Raw genomic sequence first — 21,125 nt, forward strand, 5'->3', positions numbered from 1 at the left:
TTTAGTCACATGACCAAGTCTATTTCAGCCACAGGAGAGGCTCTGGAACCATGCCGGGAAGCTTAATTGATTTTAACCAAAATAATTGGCACCAACTTCCTCTGCTGAGACAGTGCCTGAACCCACCCAGAGCCTGCTGAGTCTTTGGGGGGATTTTCATCAGAGCAAGGGTTATATAGCCTGGTCTCAGGAACCCACCTGGGCATATGTCCCTTCCTGTTTCTGAACTTCAGCATGGCTTTTACCCCGGCACCTAAAGAAGAGGGGTAGAGTGGGTATTTGGAGCATCTGAGACCACCATCCATCCCAATGGAAGAGGAGACATGAGGGGGAGAGAGAGGGAGAGAGGGAGGGAAGACACTCAGTGCAGAGCACCCTGCAGGCCAGGTTGGCTCCAGGGAGGTCATTCCTGGGGCTGGCACCCAATGGCAAAGGAGACAGTAACAAGGCTCAGGCCCCACAGGAACGCACTGCTCTCTGCTCAGCTCAGCAGATGCTGAAGGTTAGGGTTAGGGTTAGGGTTAGGGTTAGGGTTAGGGTTAGGGTTAGGGTTAGGGTTAGGGTTAGGGTTAGGGTTAGGGTTAGGGTTAGGGTTAGGGTGACCAGGCCAGTAAGGTCCACAGAGGCACTTTCTCCTCCAGCAAAGTCAGAAGCTCAGAGAAGGCAGAGTTGGGGGTGGGGGTGGCAGTAAGCAGAGGCTGCCCTAACAAGCCCTGTTGGATTACAGATGGCCAACGACAGCACAGAGACCAGCGAGGCCGGTGAAGAGGAGGAGGACCACGAGGGAGACAGCGAGAACAAGGAGCGGACGCCCTTCATCCAGTAGCCCAGGACCCAGGCAGGAGGTTGAGTAGGCTGGTGGAGGAGATGAGGACCTGGCTGAGAAAGCTGTTCTGCGCTCGGTGAACTGATGCTGTAGTCCAGTGTGTGTTGTGTTTGTCTGCAGTCAGCTGAGCTAAAAAGCTGTTGATCACTGTTGTTTTTGAAATCAAGTGCCAACCCATCCCACGCAGTATTACGTCCCTCTGCGCCCTGTGTGTTACACTCTCCCTTCTCCCCCGTATCAAAGCTGTCCATCTTTGGGTCCTTCTCGACAGTTCTAGAACAGTCTTGCAAAGTAACAAAAGCCCACAGGCCAGACACGGGCAAAGGTGAGTTTGGACGGGAAGGTGTCATCACACAGGGCCGTCCAGGAGCTGTTCAGGCCAGTGACACTCTCGGCTGCCGGCCACCTATGCCTCTAACAAGAGCACTTGCCAATTTGGCCGACAGAAAGAGGGCAGGCCAGGAGATGTTTCCTGAGCCCATAGGTTTTGAAACTCTCCAAGTAGTACTTGTTTTCGGTCTGAGAGGTGACTCCCTTACGTCTGTTGGGTTATCTCACCATCAGAGGTCTGAGTTACTCTCCCCTCACCCTCTGGGGGCTGCTTCTTTCACTGGTTCTTATTCATAAGCATAGCAAGAATGGTATGGGGTGTTTTCGGGATGGAAGATGGGTTGATCCAAACACATCTGAGAACCAACCAGAGACTTCTACTTGGAAACCGTGTCTCCTGAGCAGAACCCCCCTTTAAGAAGTCCCACCACATGTGGGATCATTCACGAGACTCCCCTGTGTTGCGTACTTGCCATCGTTATCAGCAATTCTGCTATTTTTCAATCCCTGGCACTAAACAGCCACCTACACAATGGGTCCCCCAAGAAGAGCCCCCTTGCAGGCCATGTTTGGAGAAAAACCTGAGTTTCTCTTTTCTTGCCAGCCAGCGCCGCGGCTCACGAGGCTAATCCTCCACCTTGCGGCGCCAGCACACGGGGTTCTAGTCCCGGTCGGGGCACCGGATTCTGTCCCGGTTGCGGCCAAAGCCTGTTTTAACAGGTAACAAACTCCAGTGACAGAAAAGGTTGCTGTTCAGCACCTGATGCCAAATGTGCAGGTGCCCCCTCCTCTGATGAGAAAACCATCTGCAGACACCATGGGGCCCCTGTGCCTTGGAAATCAAGGACCAGATTACTTGACTGCAAGCTCTTGTTCAATCGCCTGGCTCCTAGACCCTTAAGAAACGCCCCCGCCCCGTTTGACTGGGCTTCGCGTGTCTTCAAGGGGCTACTCTTTCCCTCCTTCCAGGCCTTTTTGCCAAAGGGCCAGACTGACTGCCTCACTCACAAACCCAGTTGGAAACATTAATAGCTCATGCGGTTAGCACCCCAAGATTCTCTGCATTCCAGAAAACACTAGGGAGACTCTGCACTGCCCAGTTTCTCCTCCAACAAGCTTTAGGGCGGACCCACCTCTTCCCCCAAGTGATGGGAATAAATGTGTTTCAACAGTCACCTGTTTGGCTCCCAAAGCCTTTTGTAACAAACATCATCTCATGCACCAAGTTCCTTGTTCCTCTCCTAAGCTTGGGGTGATGACTTATTTATGCCAAATATTTATCTAAAGGGAGTTTCTCCTCATTGTGAGTGTACATGTGAAATACAATGACAAGAGAGGGTACTGCCCTAAGGGAGCCAAGGCATGAGAGAGTTTCAGAAAGGACACCAACACCATCCTCCTCTTCTGCACCCCAGGACTCGGCATCCCAATGCTAGGGCCTCTAGAGAGATGGTGGGTACTTATCCACCCAGCACCTTCACCCAATGCTGTATTATTGGTTGTGTTTTTCCTTTGTCCATGCCAAAAAGCAAAGGGAGTCTTTGGAACAAAGATACCCGAGGGACAATCCTAGGGAGGTGGTCAGAAATCTATCTTCTAGGGCTGAAGCAATGTAAAACCATGTTGTCCTCCTCCGGGGAGTGGGAATTCCACCTTGCTGATGTCCAGAGCGGAAGCACGGAAAGTCATTTCTCCCCGATCCTCTTAACTAGCAAGTTAATCTGGGACCCAGACACGTGCCACTTGGTTAGAAAACCAACAAACCTCTCCTCTTTCAGAATGTGGAAAGAGACAGCTAGAGTTTGGCCAGTAAGACCAATTTCTGCCAGGAAGGTTGGGGAGAAGGAAGCTGAAATTAGTCATTTCATATCCTCTCGTGTGGAGCCCCTTCTCTCCCGCCTCACGGTGGCTTTCCTCTCGCAAGTGTGAAGATCGTCTCAGTTTGCCTTAAAAGAACTGGGAAGGCTTCTCTGTAATTTAAGCTTCGTTGGAGTGAACTGAAACATTGTCTAATGTATTTGTGGCTTTAGAGCTTTTGTTATATTGTGCCTACAAAGCAAATTATGTTTACATAAAATATAATAAAGTATTCAGCATAGCATAACCCCGGCTGGCATTGTTTACTCTGCAATGAACACTTGTTGGATGAGCTACCCCGCTATGCACATGCAAACAAGGGGGAACTGAAAAGGAAAAATTAAAACCTGAGAGCACATTCCTAAATGAGACACTAAAGTTCCCATGGGGAAAATAGAAGCCGCAATAAACAAGCGTTTAAAAATGCATTCAAGGTGATGGATATGTGAGGTGAAGTGTGTGTTATTAGCTTGATTTAGCTATTCCACAATGTGTACCTAGTTCGAAACAACATGTTGTATGTGATTGATTCAATTTTTGTCGGTTAGTTTTTAAAAAAATGTAAAAGAACTTCCGTTTCGCTCCAGCATTAGAACCACTAGATAAAAGAATTATTCAAACATCATATGCTGACGATGATGATGTACATTAGCATAGTTAAAAAGAAATGCAACCACTAACATTTATAAGGCACCTACCGTGTGCTGCTGAAAGAGCTATGCATGTGCTAATGCACCTGTCTTCCTGATAGCTTTTGGGGAAAAAAATCTTCCATTTGCCGAGATACAGTGGCAAGACTGATGTGCTGGGGAGCGCCTGCACTCACCCAAGGTCACACGGGTAGTAGGTAATAGAGCCTGAACTCCCCAAGTTCAAGCCTCACCTCTGCCACTTCAGACCATGCTCATAACAGTGCGGCACTACTGCTTTCAGTAAAGGGTAAAAGAAAAGCAACCTGCCATGCATTTCAAGTGGTCAGCCCTTGCTCTCTAGAAACCCCTCAGGGATCCTGCTTCCCTCCAATTTCAAGGCTGTGCTTGTAAATTTGTTTTGCTTTGTAGCAGCTAATATGCATGTCGAGGCAGCATTTTTTTGTCCTGTCCCTCCATCCAAGTGTTCCATGAAGTGTTGATTTTAAAACTCACACATCTCAATGGTTTTCATTTTCATGATGTAAAATCCCCAAGGTTATCAACAAGATACATAAAAGTAAATTTCCAAGAGCAAGGATTTCATGAAAGAGACATTCGGGACTGAGGAGGCTGTCCTGTGTTTTACCGTATTTCTCAACAGGAAGTCAACAAACTCGAGCCACACCCCATGTTACTAAGATGCCACATATCTAAACATGAATTTACAAAACAGCAAAGTCCATCCCGTTGTCACTGAAATTCTGATGAAGTCATTCCATGTTCATGTATGTACTGTCTAATGCTCATGTTCTGTTTAAACGTGGCTGCACACAGCCAGCAAGGGGCCCTGTCACATTCAAGCAGTCCAGCAACAAAAACTGGAATCAAAACTGTAATCCACATCTCCACTTACAACCCTCAGAAAGGGAAAGAGGCCTGCTCACAGTTGGAAATAATAATCTCCAGCACTTTGGATAAGGGGGTGAACACTTAAAAGTCACTCTGGGGGCTGACATGTGGCATAGTAGGCTAGGCCTCTGCCTGCAATGCAGGCATCCCATATGGGTGCCGGTACTTGCCCTGGTTGCCCCTCTTCCGAACCAGCTCTCTGCTGATGGCCTGGGAAAGCAGAAGATGGCCCAAGTGCTTGGGCCCCTGCACCTACGTAGAAGACTCGGACAAAGCTCCTGGCTCTGGGCTTCAGATGGGCTCAGCTCTGGCCATCGTCACTGCTTGGGGAGTGAACTGGTAGAAAGACCTTTCTCCCTGTCTCTCCCTCTGTGTCTGTAATTCTACCTCTCAAACAAGTAAATTCTTTTAAAGAAAACAAAAGCCACTCTGGGCATTGAGAAACACTTGTGTAAGAGCAAGGAGGTGAGAAATCTTCAAAGACATATTTGAAGAAGGGGTAGAACAGTATAGCTGAACTATAAGTGCCTAGGAATAAGTAAAAGACAAGAGAAGCTGGTGGCAGGTTTGGAGAGGAGGGGAGGGAGGAGCTTTGAATCTTACAATCTTACAATCTTACAATCTTGGATCTTACAATCTTGGATCTCCAAGGAAAGGAATGAAGATTTGCTATGGTGTGGCCTGAAGCCCTGGATGTGGAGATGATGATGGATAGAAAATGTAGGGTGCAAAGGGAGGAGAGATGTGAGACAAGCCCAAAGGCAGTGACCTTGACCTCCCTAGCATTGGTTGGGTTCCTCCAGAAACAGACACTGAAACCAGGATTTGCACGTAAACAGGGCTGGGAAGCTGATCCCAAGCGGCACAAATAGGAAGCAGAAAAGAGAGAGGAAACGGAGGAAGCCGATTCGGATGTGTTGATGAGACGGTTGCCACCACAGGAGACCACGGGCCACAGTCAGCACGTCCAAAGGGTCGCACTTGAAGGATGAGCGAGCTATTGTGTTCATCCATCAGTCCCCATGCGCCACTGGTTGAGGAAGGTTCCCATAGCAAAGGCACTGCCTGCCTGCCTGCCACTCTTGTCTTGCCCCTGTGTGAACCAAGCATCCAGCACATTGCTGTAAGTAGACAGTGGCTGCAGATACAGCCGTAGGGGCCATTTGGCGTGCCTAGGAGCTGGGGGAGGGGGAGGGGGAAGTGGTGCCCACAGCTCCTAGTGTAACTTGTCTTGGGAACTTACTTGTTCTTCTGAAGCCAGGGGGGAAGCTCTTGAGGCTCTCCACAATTATATTCCAGCCTTGGAAACCACTCCCTCGACCTGCCATCCCCTTGTTTCACACCGCCCCTTCTGTTTTGCTTTTATGTCTGATTAACTGTTCTCTTCACTTGTAGACTGGAGTTCATGCTCAGAGGAGACAGACGGAACACCTCACCAGCCACCAGGATGCAACACTTCATTGGCACCATCTTGCCAAATTTCAGGTCTCATTTTCATTGAAACTAGAAGAATCTGGGCTCTTTGTCATACCATACTGTCTGTTCACCACATTTCAAGTGAGCATACACTGAGCATGGGACCCTATTCCAGGTCCTAGAAATAGAAAGGAAATAAGACACAGACTCTTCCTCAAAAAATTCATAGTCTAGAGCTATTCCATCCAGTAGAAATCTAATGTGAGCCCCATGCCAAGTTAAGCTTTCTAGTAAGTAACACATTGACAGTAGAAACAAATTTAGTTTTAATACATTGTATTTGATCCAATGAATCAAGAATGTTATTGTTTTAACAGACAATCCACATAAAGAGTATTAATGAGCTAGTTTACCTTCTGTTTTCACACTAAGACTTCAAGATCTGGTGTATATTTTCTCCTGACAGTACAACTCCATTTGAAATAAGCACATTTCCAACGCTCAGTAGCACCTGTGACTGGTGGCTCCCATTTTAGACAGACAATTCCAGAGACAGGGCAGAAATGGACACCAAGACATACAATATAGTTTCAAAGAGGCCATGTGAAAGGGCAGAGTGGGGATGTAAAGCAGGGAGGAGCCAGCCCTACAGTGGAAGGAGATGGTGAGCAAAGTGTGGCCTAGAGGAGGCGATGCTTGAGTGAAGTCTTCAAAGATGCACAGATGTTCACAAGAATAAGGAAGCAAAATCACACAGTGTACTGTCTAGTACACAGTAAGCACTCAATGAACAGTTCCTTTTCCCTACTGTCACTTGCCAGTGCTGGGAACTATGGCATGCTTGGGAAATGCTCAACAGCTCCCTCCTCCAACCTTTTTTAAAATATTTTTTAAGATTTTTTTCATCCTTTTTTTGAAAACAGAGTATGTATAGCATCCAGTATTTTCCTTCCATTTGTTTGTGGTGGCAAAGTGTGTGTGCATGTATGACCACAGGTGCGGGTGTGTTTGCACCTTCACTGGCATGAGCAGAATGAGCAAAGCTCCTAATACCTGCTAAGCAGAGCTGCTTTAAGGCCTGTCAGTGGGGAAGCACAGGGCAGATTCATGGGATGGTCCATGTAGCTACTGCACGCATCAACAGGTAAGAGATTGTTACGACTGGATTTTAGAAATCCCTACATATTATTTCAAGGGTTCTGGATTTCATACTAAAGGTAGACGGATTAGTTAATAGGAGAATGGTGTCAAGAAATAAAATATGGGAAATTTTCCCAAAATGAACATCACCATTTTACTTGGCCCAGCTGTGAGAGGTGTAACAGATGGTGTACCATATTGTAGCGACAGTTCACTAGCCAGTTTTCCAAAGTCCATCCATAGTCTATTTGGTCATGAGTTAAGATGACCACTAAATTGGCAGGAGTTAGAGGAAAAGAACTGCTTTCTCTTTCAGGAACAGTGAACAGGGGAGGAGGAGGTACTGAAGGTCCTGGATTTTCACCAGCAGCTGAAAAGTCTTTCATGGGAGGCCCCAGGAGAACAAACGATCACATAGAGAGGCAGCATCCCACTTGCCATGCTCACAATCATCCTGAGAGACTGGGGTCATTTCCAAACACTGCTGCAGGTCAGAGTCACATTTTCATTCATGTGAAATTTAATTAACAACACTAGCATTTACTAGTACACATACCCCAACTGAAATGCAAGAATATCTTGAGCAGTAAGCATTGGTATCATCTGCTCTTACAGAGACGAGCACTGAACTTCAGAGAGATTAGGGAACCTGCCCATGTTTGCTCAGTAAGAAAGCAGAGGCGTCCGGTCTAGAACCCGGGACTCCATGTGACAGCAAGCAGCAGAGGAAAATGAGGGCCAGCAGCTCTCACTAATATCCTCCTGGCAACAGTATCCCCTCCCTCTTGGCAATGAAAAATAACTCACTCTTCACTAGCTCCAGGGTCAATCAAAGTGCTTTCATGAAGGCTCTGATTAGTCCACCTTGGGTCACAAGCCTGTCTGGAAGCCAACTGTTGAAGCAGAGGGATGCTTATCCTGATTGGCCTGCCTGGGTCTTGTTACCAGTTCTGTATGTGACTGGCCATGGTGGGATGGGCAATGTATTAGTCACCTTTCTGTTAGTACAACCGAAATACTTGAGAGAATTGTCTTAGGAAGGAAGGTATATTTTAGTTTGCAATTTGGTGGTTCAGAGTCCAAGATTGTACAGTCCCATTGGTGTTGGCATCTAGTGAAGACAGAGGTTAGCAGAAGATGATTGAATGGTGAACCATAAAGCAGAGACACACAAAACACACTCTTCATCTACCCTTGGAATCTCCTTGGAATGCCATGATAATTCCATCATGGGCCTCTTGCTAGCAACTTCTTCCAATCCAATCACCTTCCAAGGAACTCACCTTCTGACACATAATTTGATCAAGCACCACCTTCATCCATCAACTGTTACCATTAATCCATTTACCATTAACATAAGATTTGGGAGTTTCAATGTCTGCATGAGTGTGGGAAGCCCAGTGGTGTTCAAACCCTAACAAGGAACCTGGTTGACAAGCCTATACTACCAGAACAAGTAGCATAATGATAGCCCCTCGTGGAAGAGATGTTGGGCCATCCACCCTGAGTCCACTCCACCATAGTACAGAACTCCTATCTTGTGTCAGATGCAATCTGAAGTCCTCCTTTTTTTTTTTTTTTTTTTTTTTTTTTTTTTTTTGACAGGCAGAATGGACAGTGAGAGAGAGAGACAGAGAAAGGTCTTCCTTTGCCGTTGGTTCACCCTCCAGTGGCTGCCACGGCCTGCACATTGCACTGATCCAAAGCCAGGAGCCAGGTGCCTCTCCTGGTCTCCCATGCGAGTGCAGGGCCCAAGCACTTGGACCATCCTCCACTGCCCTCCTGGGCCACAGCAGAGAGCTGGCCTGGAAGAGGGGCAACCGGAACAGAATCCGGCACCCCGACCGGGACTAGAACCTGGTGTGCCAGCGCCGCAAGGCGGAGGATTAGCCTAGTGAGCCACGGCGCCGGCACAACAGTCCTCCTCAAAAGCCACCACATGAGGTCTTGGTACATCAGAGTTCACCTGTAGTCAGTCCTGGGTGCAAACAGCTTTCCACCTCAAGTACCCGCACTGATATTTCTTCTTCTGTGCCTGTGGGCTTATTTAGCATAAGGCAAACCCATAATTTCTGCAGAATGGAGTTGGGAAACAACATCCTCAAGGGCAGTCTCAACCAACAGAGGACAGGGGCCAGTGGGATAAAAGCCCCTGCTTCCTGTCCTACTGTGTCACAGTCTGATGCGTGTTGCACATGAGTCCCCTTGGTAGCACTGAGCCTGGTTCCCCTTAATGGTTACTCAGTTATTAGCATGACCTGGGTAGTTTTCCTCCCTACCTCCTCCTATTCTCCCAGTCTCGACTCCTGCTTCCTGAGATCACCTTCCAAATAAACCGCTTCCACCCATGTTCTTTGCTTGCGAAGTACTTGGGGAACCCAAATAAACATAGCAGCTTGAGGCTGGCACTGTTGTATAGTAGGTTAAGCCTCTGCCTGTGATGCTGACATCCCATGTGAGCACCTGTTCAAGTCCCAGATGTTCTGCTTCTGATCCAGCTCCCTATTAATGGCCTGGGAGAGCAACAGAAGATGGCCCAAGCACTTGGGCCCCCAACACCCACATAGACAATACAGAAGAAACTCCTGGCTGTTGGGGCCACCCAGGGAATAAACCAGCAGATGGAAGATCTCTCTCTGTCTCTTCCTTTCTTTCTATAATTCTGCCTTTCACATAAATAAATAAATCTTTATTTTTTGACAGGCAGAGTTAAACAGTGAGAGAGACAGAGAGAAAGGTCTTCCTTTTTCCATTGGTTCACCCCCGAAATGGCCACTACAGCCAGCGCACTGTGCTGATCCGAAGCCGGGAGCCAGGTGCTTCTTCCTGGTCTCCCATGCAGGTGCAGTGCCCAAACACTTGGGCCATACTCCACTGCCTTCCAAGGCTACAGCAAAGAGCTGGACTGGAAGAGGAGCAACCGGGACAGAATCTGGCGCCCCAACCGGGACTAGAACCCAGTGTCCCACGCCGCAGGCAGAGGATTAGCCAAGTGAGCTACAGCACCGGCCAATAAATCTTTTTTAAAAAAGAACATTTTACATATATTAACTTACTGACCACTCACAAAGCACCCTATAAAGTGAATCGTATCAGACCAAGAATGTGGTGCAGTAGTTGAAAAACCCACCTCCAAGATTGAGCCCTAGCTATTCTGCTTCCAATCCAGTTTTCTGCGAATGTGCACCCTGGGAGGCAACAGATGATAGCTCAAATGCTTAGATCCCTACCACTCATTCAGGGGCCCCAAATGGAGTTCTGGGGTCCTGGCTTCAGCCTGGCCCAGCCTTGGCTGCTGCGGGTACTGGTAAGTGAACCAGCAGATGGAACATTTTTCTCTTTCAAATAAAATAAAAGTAAAATTTAAAAATAAAGTACATGGTACTAACCCCATTTTACTGGGAAAAAGAAGCTCCAAGAAGTTCAATAAAATGCCTAAACCAAGCTAGCAACCAATTTCCAGCATCTGAGCCCAGAAAGACAGCCATGCTCACTCCAATGCCCAAGCAACTGAAAATGTACACTACTACTTAACAAGTCGGAAAACACTATTCAAAAGCTAGGCTAGTGTCACAATTAAAATGACTTCTGGGGCCCGCCCTTCTCAGTTCTCAGGGAGGAACAGGGATTATTTCTGTTTTCCTGACTCTGCAGAACTCCATCCAAGGCCAGTGGGAGGGGCCCACCAGCCCTGATGAGTTAAAGGGCTGTGCAGGGAAACAGGGAATCGGACCAATACCAAGAAGCACAATATAGTTGTTTTCTTTACTATTTGCAAAAACAGGCTCAAATCCCTGTTACTGCACAACAGGCTTCAGTCAAGTTGACTGCTGATGGTAGGGGTGCTCTGATTACAGCCTTTGTTCGGGGGCCAAAGTCTGCGTATCCCAATGAGCCCCTGAAACTGATCAACCAGCAAGGCACAAAATCCAGTACATCAGATTGACAGAGTATTTAGTTATTAACTGGATGAATTGAGAGTATATCAGAAGCTCCTGTTCTTATTCAGGATTGATTCATTCTCTCCCTCTCTCCCCCACCCTCGTCTCTGCAATATTAAGGAGATTCAATTCAATTCCACAAATATTTGCTAGGTTGGCCTTTGTGCATGGTCCTGTGTTACATGTGGTGAAGGATTCAGAGATAAACAACCAAGAAAATCCCACTGCTAGAAGGTGCTATCAGACAGGGACACCAATTGTTAGAAAAACCTAGAAGCCTAAAAGGGAAAGAAAGAGAAAGGGAGAGAGAGAGAAGGGGAAATAGAAAGAGATAGAGAGAGAAAATGAGAATGAATGAAAGTATGTATTTCTCTATGGTATGAAGGTGGAGTGGGCTCCTAGTTTTGCCTACCAAGAACTGATGGTACATTACTAACAGCTCTGTGGTCCAATGTAGGGACTCTGGAAACATACGGACTGAGTTTGAATCCTGACTTGTCGTTAACAGATGTACAACCTCAGGGGCTGGCGCTGTGGCTCACTTGGTTAATCCTCTGCCTGCAGCACCAGCATCCCATATGGGCACTGGGTTCTAGTCCCGGTTGCTCCTCTTCCAGTCCGGCTCTCTGCTATGGCCCGGGGGTGGGGGGGGGGCAGTGGAGGATGACCCAAGTACTTGAGCTCCTACACCTGCAGGGAGACCAGGAGGAAGCACCTGGCTCCTGGCTTCAGATCAGCATAGCTCTGGCCATAGCGGCCATTTGGGGGGTGAACCAACAGAAGTAAGACCTTTCTCTCTGTATCTCTCTCACTAACTCTGTCAATTAAATTAAATTAAATTAAATTAAATTAAAAAACAGATGCACAATCTCAAACAAGTTACTGAACCTCTGAGCCTTTTCTTGTCTCCTCTGTAAAGAGGAAGCATTAAAACATATCAGGCTTCAGTGTATTTAATGCTCAAATGAGTGCCCAGCACAAGATAAGTGTAAGGACCTCAATAGACATTTTTCAAAAGAGGAAATCCAAATGGCCAACAGACACATGAAAAAATGTTCAGGATCACTAGCCATCAGGGAAATGCAAATCACAACCACAATAAGGTTTCACCTCACCCCGGTTAGAATGGCTCACATACACAAATCTACCAACAACAGATGCTGGCGAGGATGTGGGGAAAAAGGGACACTAACCCACTGTTGGTGGGAATGCAAACTGGTAAAGCCACTATGGAAGACAGTTTGGAGATTCCTCAGAAACCTGAATATAGCCCTACCACATGACCCAGCCATCCCACTCCTTGGAATTTACCCAAAGGAAATTAAATTGGCAAATAAAAAAGCTGTCTGTACCTCAATGTTTATTGCAGCTCAATTCACAATAGCTAAGACCTGGAATCAAACTAAATGCCCATCAACAGTAGACTGGATAAAGAAGTATGGGATATGTACTCTATAGAATACTATCCAGCAGTAAAATAAATGAAATCCGGTCACTTGCCACAAAATGGAGGAATCTGGAAAACATCATGCTGAGTGAAATACGCCAGTCCCAAAGGGACAAATATCATATGTTCTCCCTGATCGGCAACAACTAACCGAGCACCAAAAAGGAAACCTGTTGAAGTGAAATGGACACTATGAGAAACAGTGACATGATCAGCCCTTGTTGGGACTGTCGATGAACAACTTAATACTTTATCCCTTTTAGTATTTTTTTGTTCTACTTAATACTATTGGTTGAACTCTTTAATTAACACACAATTATTCTTAGGTATTTAAATTTAACTGAAAAGTGATCCTTGTTAAATATAAGAGTGGGAATAAGAGAGGGAGGAGAGATACAGTATGGGGCATGATCAATCGAACTTGCCCCAAATGGTAGAGTTAGAAACATGCCAGGGGAATCCAATTCAATCCCATCAAGGTGGCATGTACCAATGCCATCTCACTAGTCAAAGTGATCAGTTTCAGTTCACAACTGATTATAATGAAAGGATTAAGAGTCAAAGAGATCACATAAACAAGACTAGTGTCTGCTAATACTATCTGAAAGAATTAAAAAGGAAAGAACGATCCAACATGGGAAGCGGGATACACAGCAGACTCACAGAATGGCAGATGTCCTAAACAGCACTCTGGCCTCAGAATCAGCCTATAAGGCATTCAGATCTGGCTAAAAAGCCCATGAGAGTTTCTCAGGCATGGAAAGCCAAGACACTCTGGCCAAAAAAAAAAAAAAAAAACAAACCCACAAAACCTAAATGAAACATCTCTGCAAGTGAGATCCCAGTGGAAAGAACAGGCCATCAAAGAAGGAGGTACCTTTCTCTGAAGGGAGGAGAGAACTTCCACTTTGACTATGACCTTGTCTAAATAAGATCAGAGTTGGCGAACTCAAAAGGCTTGCATAGCTTTGGCAACTCATGACAAGAGCCTAGGGTGATCACTGACACCATAAACAAAAGTGTGAATTGTTAAGTCAACCACAGGAGTCACTGTGCACTTACTCCTCATGTAGGATCTCTGTCCTTAATGTGTTGTACTATGTGAATTAATGCTATAACTAGTACTCAGAGTATTTTACACTTTGTGTTTCTGTGTTGGTGCAAACTGTTGAAATCTTTACTTAGCATATACTATGTTGATCTTCTGTATATAAAGATAATTGAAAATGAATCATGATGTGAATGGAATGGGAGAGGGAGCAGGAGATGGGAGGGTTGTGGGTGGGAGGGAAATTATTGGGGGTGGGGGGAAGCCACTATAATCCAAAAGCTATACTTTTGAAATTTATATTTATTAAATAAAAGTTAAAAAAAGAAATCTCCCCAAATATATCTTCCTTTTGGGATTGACTTCTCCCACTTGAATGCTATGCTAGTGGTTCTATGAACCAAGGATCTCTTGCCTCCTCCACTCAAAAGGGGCTTCTGACCCAGCAAAGGCCAACTGGATGTTTCAGTCATTTGAAGCTTAAGAAAAGCAGAGATGAGAACATGGGAAAATAAGCAAAGCCTGTTCAGCCTGCAGGTGGTATCCTCAGGAGGCTCCCAGAAGTCCATGATACCAGGACCCAGAATTGACCAGGTCTCTAGTCCTCCCCAAGCCTGAATATTCAAAATTGATTCTGTAAAAACCAAACCTGATTTCTGCTGCAGACAACCCAAGATCCCATCTGACTTTTAAGAGATCCTTTAAACCCGACCTTGAATACCTTGGTAACTGTAGCTCTGGATGGTTCAGCTTCCTGACTGTACTCATACAGCCAGCGCTTCTATTGCCCAAAGAAGTTCAGGATGTGTAACCCAGCAAAGGATTTTCACCATTGATCAGAAGTAAGAGGCAGAGACAGAGCATGCATGCCGAAACACAGGTACATGTGAAACATTCTAAGTTGTTAGTTGGAACACAGTGATCAAATATTCGAAGTATCCCAAAAGGGGGATAAGGAAGAGCCACTATGCACAAAAGAAGTAGTTTCCAAATTTATATCATTTGCATACCGACTTTTTGTGATTTTTGTCATATGTGGACCCACTCTATCATCAATATAATTATTATTTCTTTTAAGTCAACTGGCTTTTCAATGTATTTTTTTACTGCTGGTAAACCTTTTAAAACTTATTACCACAGTTAAAAAAAACCAATACCACTTATTATGAATTTAAAGCACTCAATCATCAACATTAATACAATGGAGCCAGGTTAGGGGTTCCCACTTATCAACTCTGGGAAAAATTTGAGCATCAAAATCAATCATGAATTCCTGAAATATAAAAATCCTTAAGTCTACCAAAAAATTATAAATTACAGTTGAATACCGACAAATAAATACAGAAGCAACCAGGGAGTCAGGAAATCCACTGCACATAAAAGTCTGCTGAGAAACATGTCATTTACCTAGTCTCAGAACATGTCCCTGCAATTTACTTCCTAATCTCAAAGTGGAAAATTGTAGCTTTACAGTTCAGAGACCTCACAGGCTATACCTTAACCAAGGGATCAAAGGGAACATCACCAAAACACACAAACCACCAATACGGGCTCAAGAGGAAATATCTAAAAGGATATCTAAGAGGAAAATCTAAAAGTGGAGCATTCTAAAAAGTGAAGCTAAAGCAAAAATACTGGCCTGTACTCTTCACAAATTGTAAGGTCAAGAGGGCCCGAGAGGCTGAAAAGCTATTACAAACTAAAGAAAAGTAAAGAGTAGAGAGATGACAACCAAATTCAAAATGTGATCTGGGACTGGGTCCTTGACTGAGGCAGTGGAGCGGGGTTGGGGAGGGAGGGAGGGAGGAGGAACACTATTGGGACAATTGATGAAATCTGAATATGAAATACAGATTAGATCATAGCATTGTACAAGTATCATGTTACTTGATTCTAAGTGCATTATGTCTATGTCATCAATTTCTAGGAAACACACACTTTAGTACTTAGATATAAAGTAGAACAATATTGCGAATGTTCGCTTAGGGTTCAAAGAATTTTTATATGGAGAGAGAATGGAGAGTATACAGCCAATGGAGCAAAATCTAAGTAGGAGGAGAATTTAGGAATATGGTCTAAAGGAGTTCTACTATTTTTACAACTTTTCTGTAGTTGAAAATCACATTAAACTTAAAAGTTACTAGTAGAACGCTAACAAAATTAATAGAACTTAGAATCTGGTTTAAACACTGTTGCCTGTTGAAGCCTCTGATTGTGAGACCAGTTTCTTGTTAATAAAAAAGAGATTAGCAAGCTTTAGAAAAATTTTAAAAGATATGCCAACATTGAATTAAAATTGCCTGCTTGACAGCATAATCAAGATTGAAAGAGCACTGGGAAGGGAGGATTACTCTCCCAGGGTGATCAATGCTCTGTAATGCACGTGCCCCAGCGGTATGAGATCCACACTTTGGGCAAAGCTGCCTTTGAGCACCAAGACTCAAACAACTTCAATCCACTGAGCAACTGGAAGCAAAGGGAGGCAGGAGGCCTGGGCATCTGACTTCCCTGCGTGGCTCTTGGCTGAGACGTCGTGCCAGTGCGTAAAATTGAATACCCTGGTTTTGTCTGTAAGACCAACAGTTTTGAAACAGATCTTACTGCTGGGTGGGGACAATATTTTCTCCAGCCAGCTGTTTCTATTTAAATGCTGGCAAGATCCAACTTCCACAATGAATCATCAGGACAGAAGTTTTGTTTTCCCCACACCAGGAGACTTGGATGTAGAAAGAAACCATCTGTCCGCCACTCCAAGCTGCCAAGTACCTGCAGTCCCAAAACCAAGATAGAATTCCCCCAGGGGTCTCCCAAGATGGTTCCGGTACTTTGAAAAGGATAGACTTCAGCAATACCATAGCCACACCACTGAACTTTCAACTGTGGTACTAGGATCTTAGGGATACCCAACACCGTTTATTCATCAGCTAAGCCATCTGCATGAGTTCTTCATTTCATCCTTTCGCCAGCCTACATGCTCTCCTTTGGTAGATGGAGAAACTGAAACTAGAAGAAGAAACTTGCCCTGGTCCCACAGCCAGCAACATGGTGCCAGAATCCAGACTCTGGTGTCAATATGCTGAAACACTGTCAGTATTTCAGCTACGCTGCCCCACAGTAATGGAAGGGGCACCTTGGTGGGTTTTCAGCTGCAACAAGGTCAGTAATATTTGAATTTCAAACAATGAGTAATTTTTTAGTGCAAACATGTCTTGAATATAGTGTGAGACATGCTTAAACTGAAATATTTGTTGTTTACCTGAAATTCCAATTAAGTTGGTATCCATCCTGCATTTTTATTTCCTAAATTTGGAAACCCTATGCCTGGCAGACCCAAACTCACAACACCCATGACTTAACTGTTAGGCTACCAGACTCAGCTACACCACTGAGACCCACATGTCCTGGAATCAATCCCAAAAGTATTTATACTGGCTGGCACCGCGGCTCACTAGGCTAGTCCTCTGCCTGTGGCACCGGCACACCAGGTTCTAGTCCCGGTTGGGGCACCAGATTCTGTCCCGGTTGCTCCTCTTCCAGTCCAGCTCTCTGCTGTGGCCCAGGCAGGCAGTGGAGGATGGCCCAAGTGCTTGGAAGCACCTGGCTCCTGGATTAGTGCAGCACACCGGCCGTAGTGGCCATTTGGGGGGGTGAACCAATGGAAGGAAGACTTTTCTCTCTGTCTCTCTCACTGTCTAACTCTGCCTGTCAAAAAAAAAAGTGTTTATACTTAATGCCCTCTTGCTAATTTCAGAATTGGGGGCAGTAGGTGGAGTTCTAGAAAGTTCTAGAAAGATACTAGAGAATCCCACAGTCTGGTGAGGAGACAGAGAAGACTGAGGCTCAAGTCTTGAAAACCTGGGACAAGCCTTGGACTGAGCTTTGTCACCTGAGTGACCTCCATGAGAACTTGTCAAACAGGGAGATTCTTGACTCCAAGTCCTGACCATCTGAACCAAAAATTTTAGGGGAGGAGCCAGGAAAACTACATTTTCATAAGATCGTCACACAAGATTCTGATGCATCCTGAAGTTTAAACCCAACTGGACCAATCAATAAACCCTGAAAACTTGATGTTACTTGAAAGAAACAAAACACAAAAGCCATCCATTGTACAATTGCATTCATATGAAATGCCCAGAACAAGCAGACCTATAGAAATATAGACAGACCATGGACAAGGAAGGGGCTCATCCAATGAGCATGGGTTTCCTTGTGGGGCAGTGAAATCTTCTGGGATTTGGTAGTGGTCATGGTTGTATAACTTATGACTATACTAAAAATCATGGACTCATACATGCTAAAATGAATTTGGGGCAATTGCTACAGCACAGCAGGTTAAGCGACTATCTGCCAGGCAGGCATCCCATATTGGAGGTCAGGTTCACATCCCAGCTCCTCTTCCAATGCAGTTCCTTGCTAATGTGCCTGGAAAGCAGTGGGTGATGGCTCAAGTATATGTATGGAAGGCAAGCATGGAATTCCTGACCACTAGGCTGGCCTGCCCCAGACTTCACAGCCATTTGAAGTTTGAATCAGTGAATGAAAATCTCACTCTATTTTTCAAATAAATGAATGAATTTTTTTTAAAAATGATGAATTTGATGCCATATGAATTATAATCCAATTTTGAAATATAATTAAGTTTAAATCATAATGAAACAAAAACAACTAGAATGTGAACTTCATTTCCTCAGTTCACAGCCAAGGTGTCCAGTGGTACGTGGGGTAGAGCACCCTTTGTTAAAGTCCCCAGTGCAGCAAGCAGGCCGCACATGCACCCTATCACCCAAGTTTACCCCACATCATCATCCTAACTGCTTCATGAGCAAAAAGTTTCTTATTTTTCACAACACCTGTCTATTTCATGGCAAAAGCTACATATTTTTGTCTATTTTCTCAAGTCGGGAAGAGACTCTAGCTACACTCAGTAAATATTTGCAGATTTGTTGGCTAGTGGAAGATTCAGTTCAAAGGTAGCATGTGCTTACATCACAGACAAATCGCCCTTGTGGTGGACATGACCCACAGCGTTAGGTGAGAAGGAGGTAGAGCCTGGTGGAAAGACTGACTCCTCGGAGACAGACAGACATGGCTCAAACACCAGCTTCATTTGTGCCCTGTGCCATGGGGGATGGCTGGGCTTGAGCCTCTGGTCTCTGGAGCTGTGCACACACGGTCTGGAGTCTCTGCTACTTGGCTGTGTGATGAGTGATCTTCAGTAGTTGGCAGACATTCCCTGTATTCTTCTTCTGTTACTGCTTAACAAATCACCACAAACTCGCAGGCTTTAAAACAGCACACATTTATAATTTTGCAGCTTCCATAGGTCAGCACCCTGGACATGGTGTAGTGGGGTCCTTTGCACAGGACATTGCCACTGTAATTAAAGGCATCGGCAGGCGGTGCCCATATTCCCTTCTGGAACCCAGGTTCCTCTCCCATGCACATGGGCCCACAGGCCATCTCTCACCATGGCAGCCTACTTCTCCCTGTGTGGAGGGCCTGGGCCCTGTCTCTAAACGCTCACCAGATTAGATCACATAATCTGATAAACTGCTTATTAATACGATGTCACCTGGTCACAGGTTTTAACTCTCTGCAAAATCCCCTTACACTTGTGGTACTCTGTTTGGTTGAAGCAAATCACAGGCCCCACTCCTGCCCAGAGGAAGATTATTCAACAGTTCGGGTCCCAGAGGATGGACTCACGAGGGGAAGGGCAGGCTGGACCAATCAGTTTAGAACTTCACCTGAAAGTTCCTTTACCTGCACCTGGATTTCTCCTATCAAACTACAAAATAGGACAAACACCCACTTTACAATACTGCTGAGAGAATTAAGTAATCAATCCTACATAATGAGCCAAGCAGTGTCTACTCTCCTTTAGGAAGAACAGCAGAAACCAACCATGATTGTCCACAGGCAAGCAACAGAACAACTGAATGGCCAACGCACTGAATTGACTAAGGGCACAGCTACACAAACTACACGGACTTCATAAATTTTGGCCCAACCACTAACTGACTATCTGTGGGTCCTTGGGAAAACTGGTGTAAACTTATGTAACCACACCACTTTCCTTACATGTAGAATGAGGCTAACAATGGCCACCAGCCAGCTGGCTGTCATGAGAGTTAATTGAGATCATGTACACCAAGCACTTAGCTCAGTGTTTGGCTCATAGAAGTTCAAACAACCACCACCAGCATAGCTGGACAATTTCAGCTTCACTAAGGGGAGCAAGTCTCAAAAGACAGAGTGACAAGTATATATTTCACAAGCTTCAAGTTTCATTGTGAAGCAAGAGAATTGTTCCACAAAGTCCTTGAACTTGCACTCTGGACTCTCCACAGTGCGTACTGATGTGATAAGCAAAGCACTTGACCTGCGATGTGGATTCTATTACACCTCCTTGCCTGAAATGAGTCTAGGAGCCCTGTGACCTCAGGGGTTGGACAATTTGATCTCTGAGTGCTGCAGATCCACACTGAGATGGACTGAGGCTTGATTCTGCCCGGAGGGAAAAATACGTCTGATCATAAAGCAAGCAGGAGATCTTTGTTAGATGAGGGTGAATGCCTTGTTTTCCTCTATGAAGATCTTTTGGAGAAAACATCTGCTGTATTTTAGCAGACGTGGGGGTTTGGAGCCATTAAAATGCCAATTTCTAATAGCAGTTCTTCCTGGCCCATAACACCACAGAGATTTCTATTTTCTCTGTCATTGGTTTTTATACCCTGTGGATTTTTACAATGGACATGCATCCTAATCCAGAAACCAACACAAACAAGCCATGTTTGTGTGCATGCACACATATGTACATGTGTGTGAAGCTGAGGGTGGCTGGGGCACCTCTGGACCTCGGAGGGCACTCCTGAGAGCCCCTGAAAGGCCGCTGAGAGCGCCCAAGGGAGTGGTTCTCAAACTTGAATTCTGTGTGTGGATGGCAGTGGAGCTTGTGAAAAGTCAGTGGAAATAATGACTGGTGTATTTCCAAGGATTTGACTGAGGGTGCCTGGTGACTCCAAGGATCCTGTACTCGCACAGGCACCAGGCCCTTGTGATCTTGGCACATTCTGGAACACTCTTTTCAGGAGCCAGGTTCTTCTTATGGTGGAAATAAAAAGAACTGGGAGGTTCTGTGTCGTTTCACATGGAGAAGGCCCTGTCACACACCTGGCTGCATAGGTCAGGGTGCAGCTTGCCAATTCTCTTTTGAGATTGTCCATACATTTTAAAAACCACATGCTAATGGTATAAAAAAGTGTACAGATACGTGGTTGCATGGAAGTTTGTTTCAGTCCTATCTAATCAAATGCATGTGTAGATAAATTGAAAAACACAAATGGGAGGTCTTTTGTGAAAGGCACCTGCTGGCTTCTCCCAACCAGGGAGGACCCCCAGCCCAGAAGGACATTCAGGACTCATCACGGCAGGTTCTCGCCTGAGCTTGGACTTGTCAGGAGCCTCCTGCCACCTGGTGGTCAGTCAAGGACACACTGCTAATTTGTCTGCATCTCCACTCCACTCTCCTTCCTTGATCCAGCAAAAGAATTACTGCACCTACGTCTGGTGTGGC

The 21,125-nt window shown here is 45.4% G+C and overlaps 1 protein-coding gene across 1 annotated transcript in view; it reads left to right on the top strand.

The window, feature by feature from the left end:
• Positions 1-3,260, top strand: part of VAT1L (vesicle amine transport 1 like) — a 169,044-nt gene extending 165,784 nt beyond the window's left edge. The window contains exon 9 of the mRNA XM_008257643.4: positions 728-3,260. Coding sequence (XP_008255865.1) covers positions 728-826 — 99 coding nt within the window. The 3' untranslated portion in view covers positions 827-3,260. The remainder of the gene's footprint in view (positions 1-727) is intronic.
• The last annotated feature ends 17,865 nt before the right edge of the window (positions 3,261-21,125 follow it).

This window comes from Oryctolagus cuniculus, chromosome 18, assembly GCF_964237555.1.
Source record: "Oryctolagus cuniculus chromosome 18, mOryCun1.1, whole genome shotgun sequence".
Lineage (NCBI taxonomy): Eukaryota > Metazoa > Chordata > Mammalia > Lagomorpha > Leporidae > Oryctolagus > Oryctolagus cuniculus.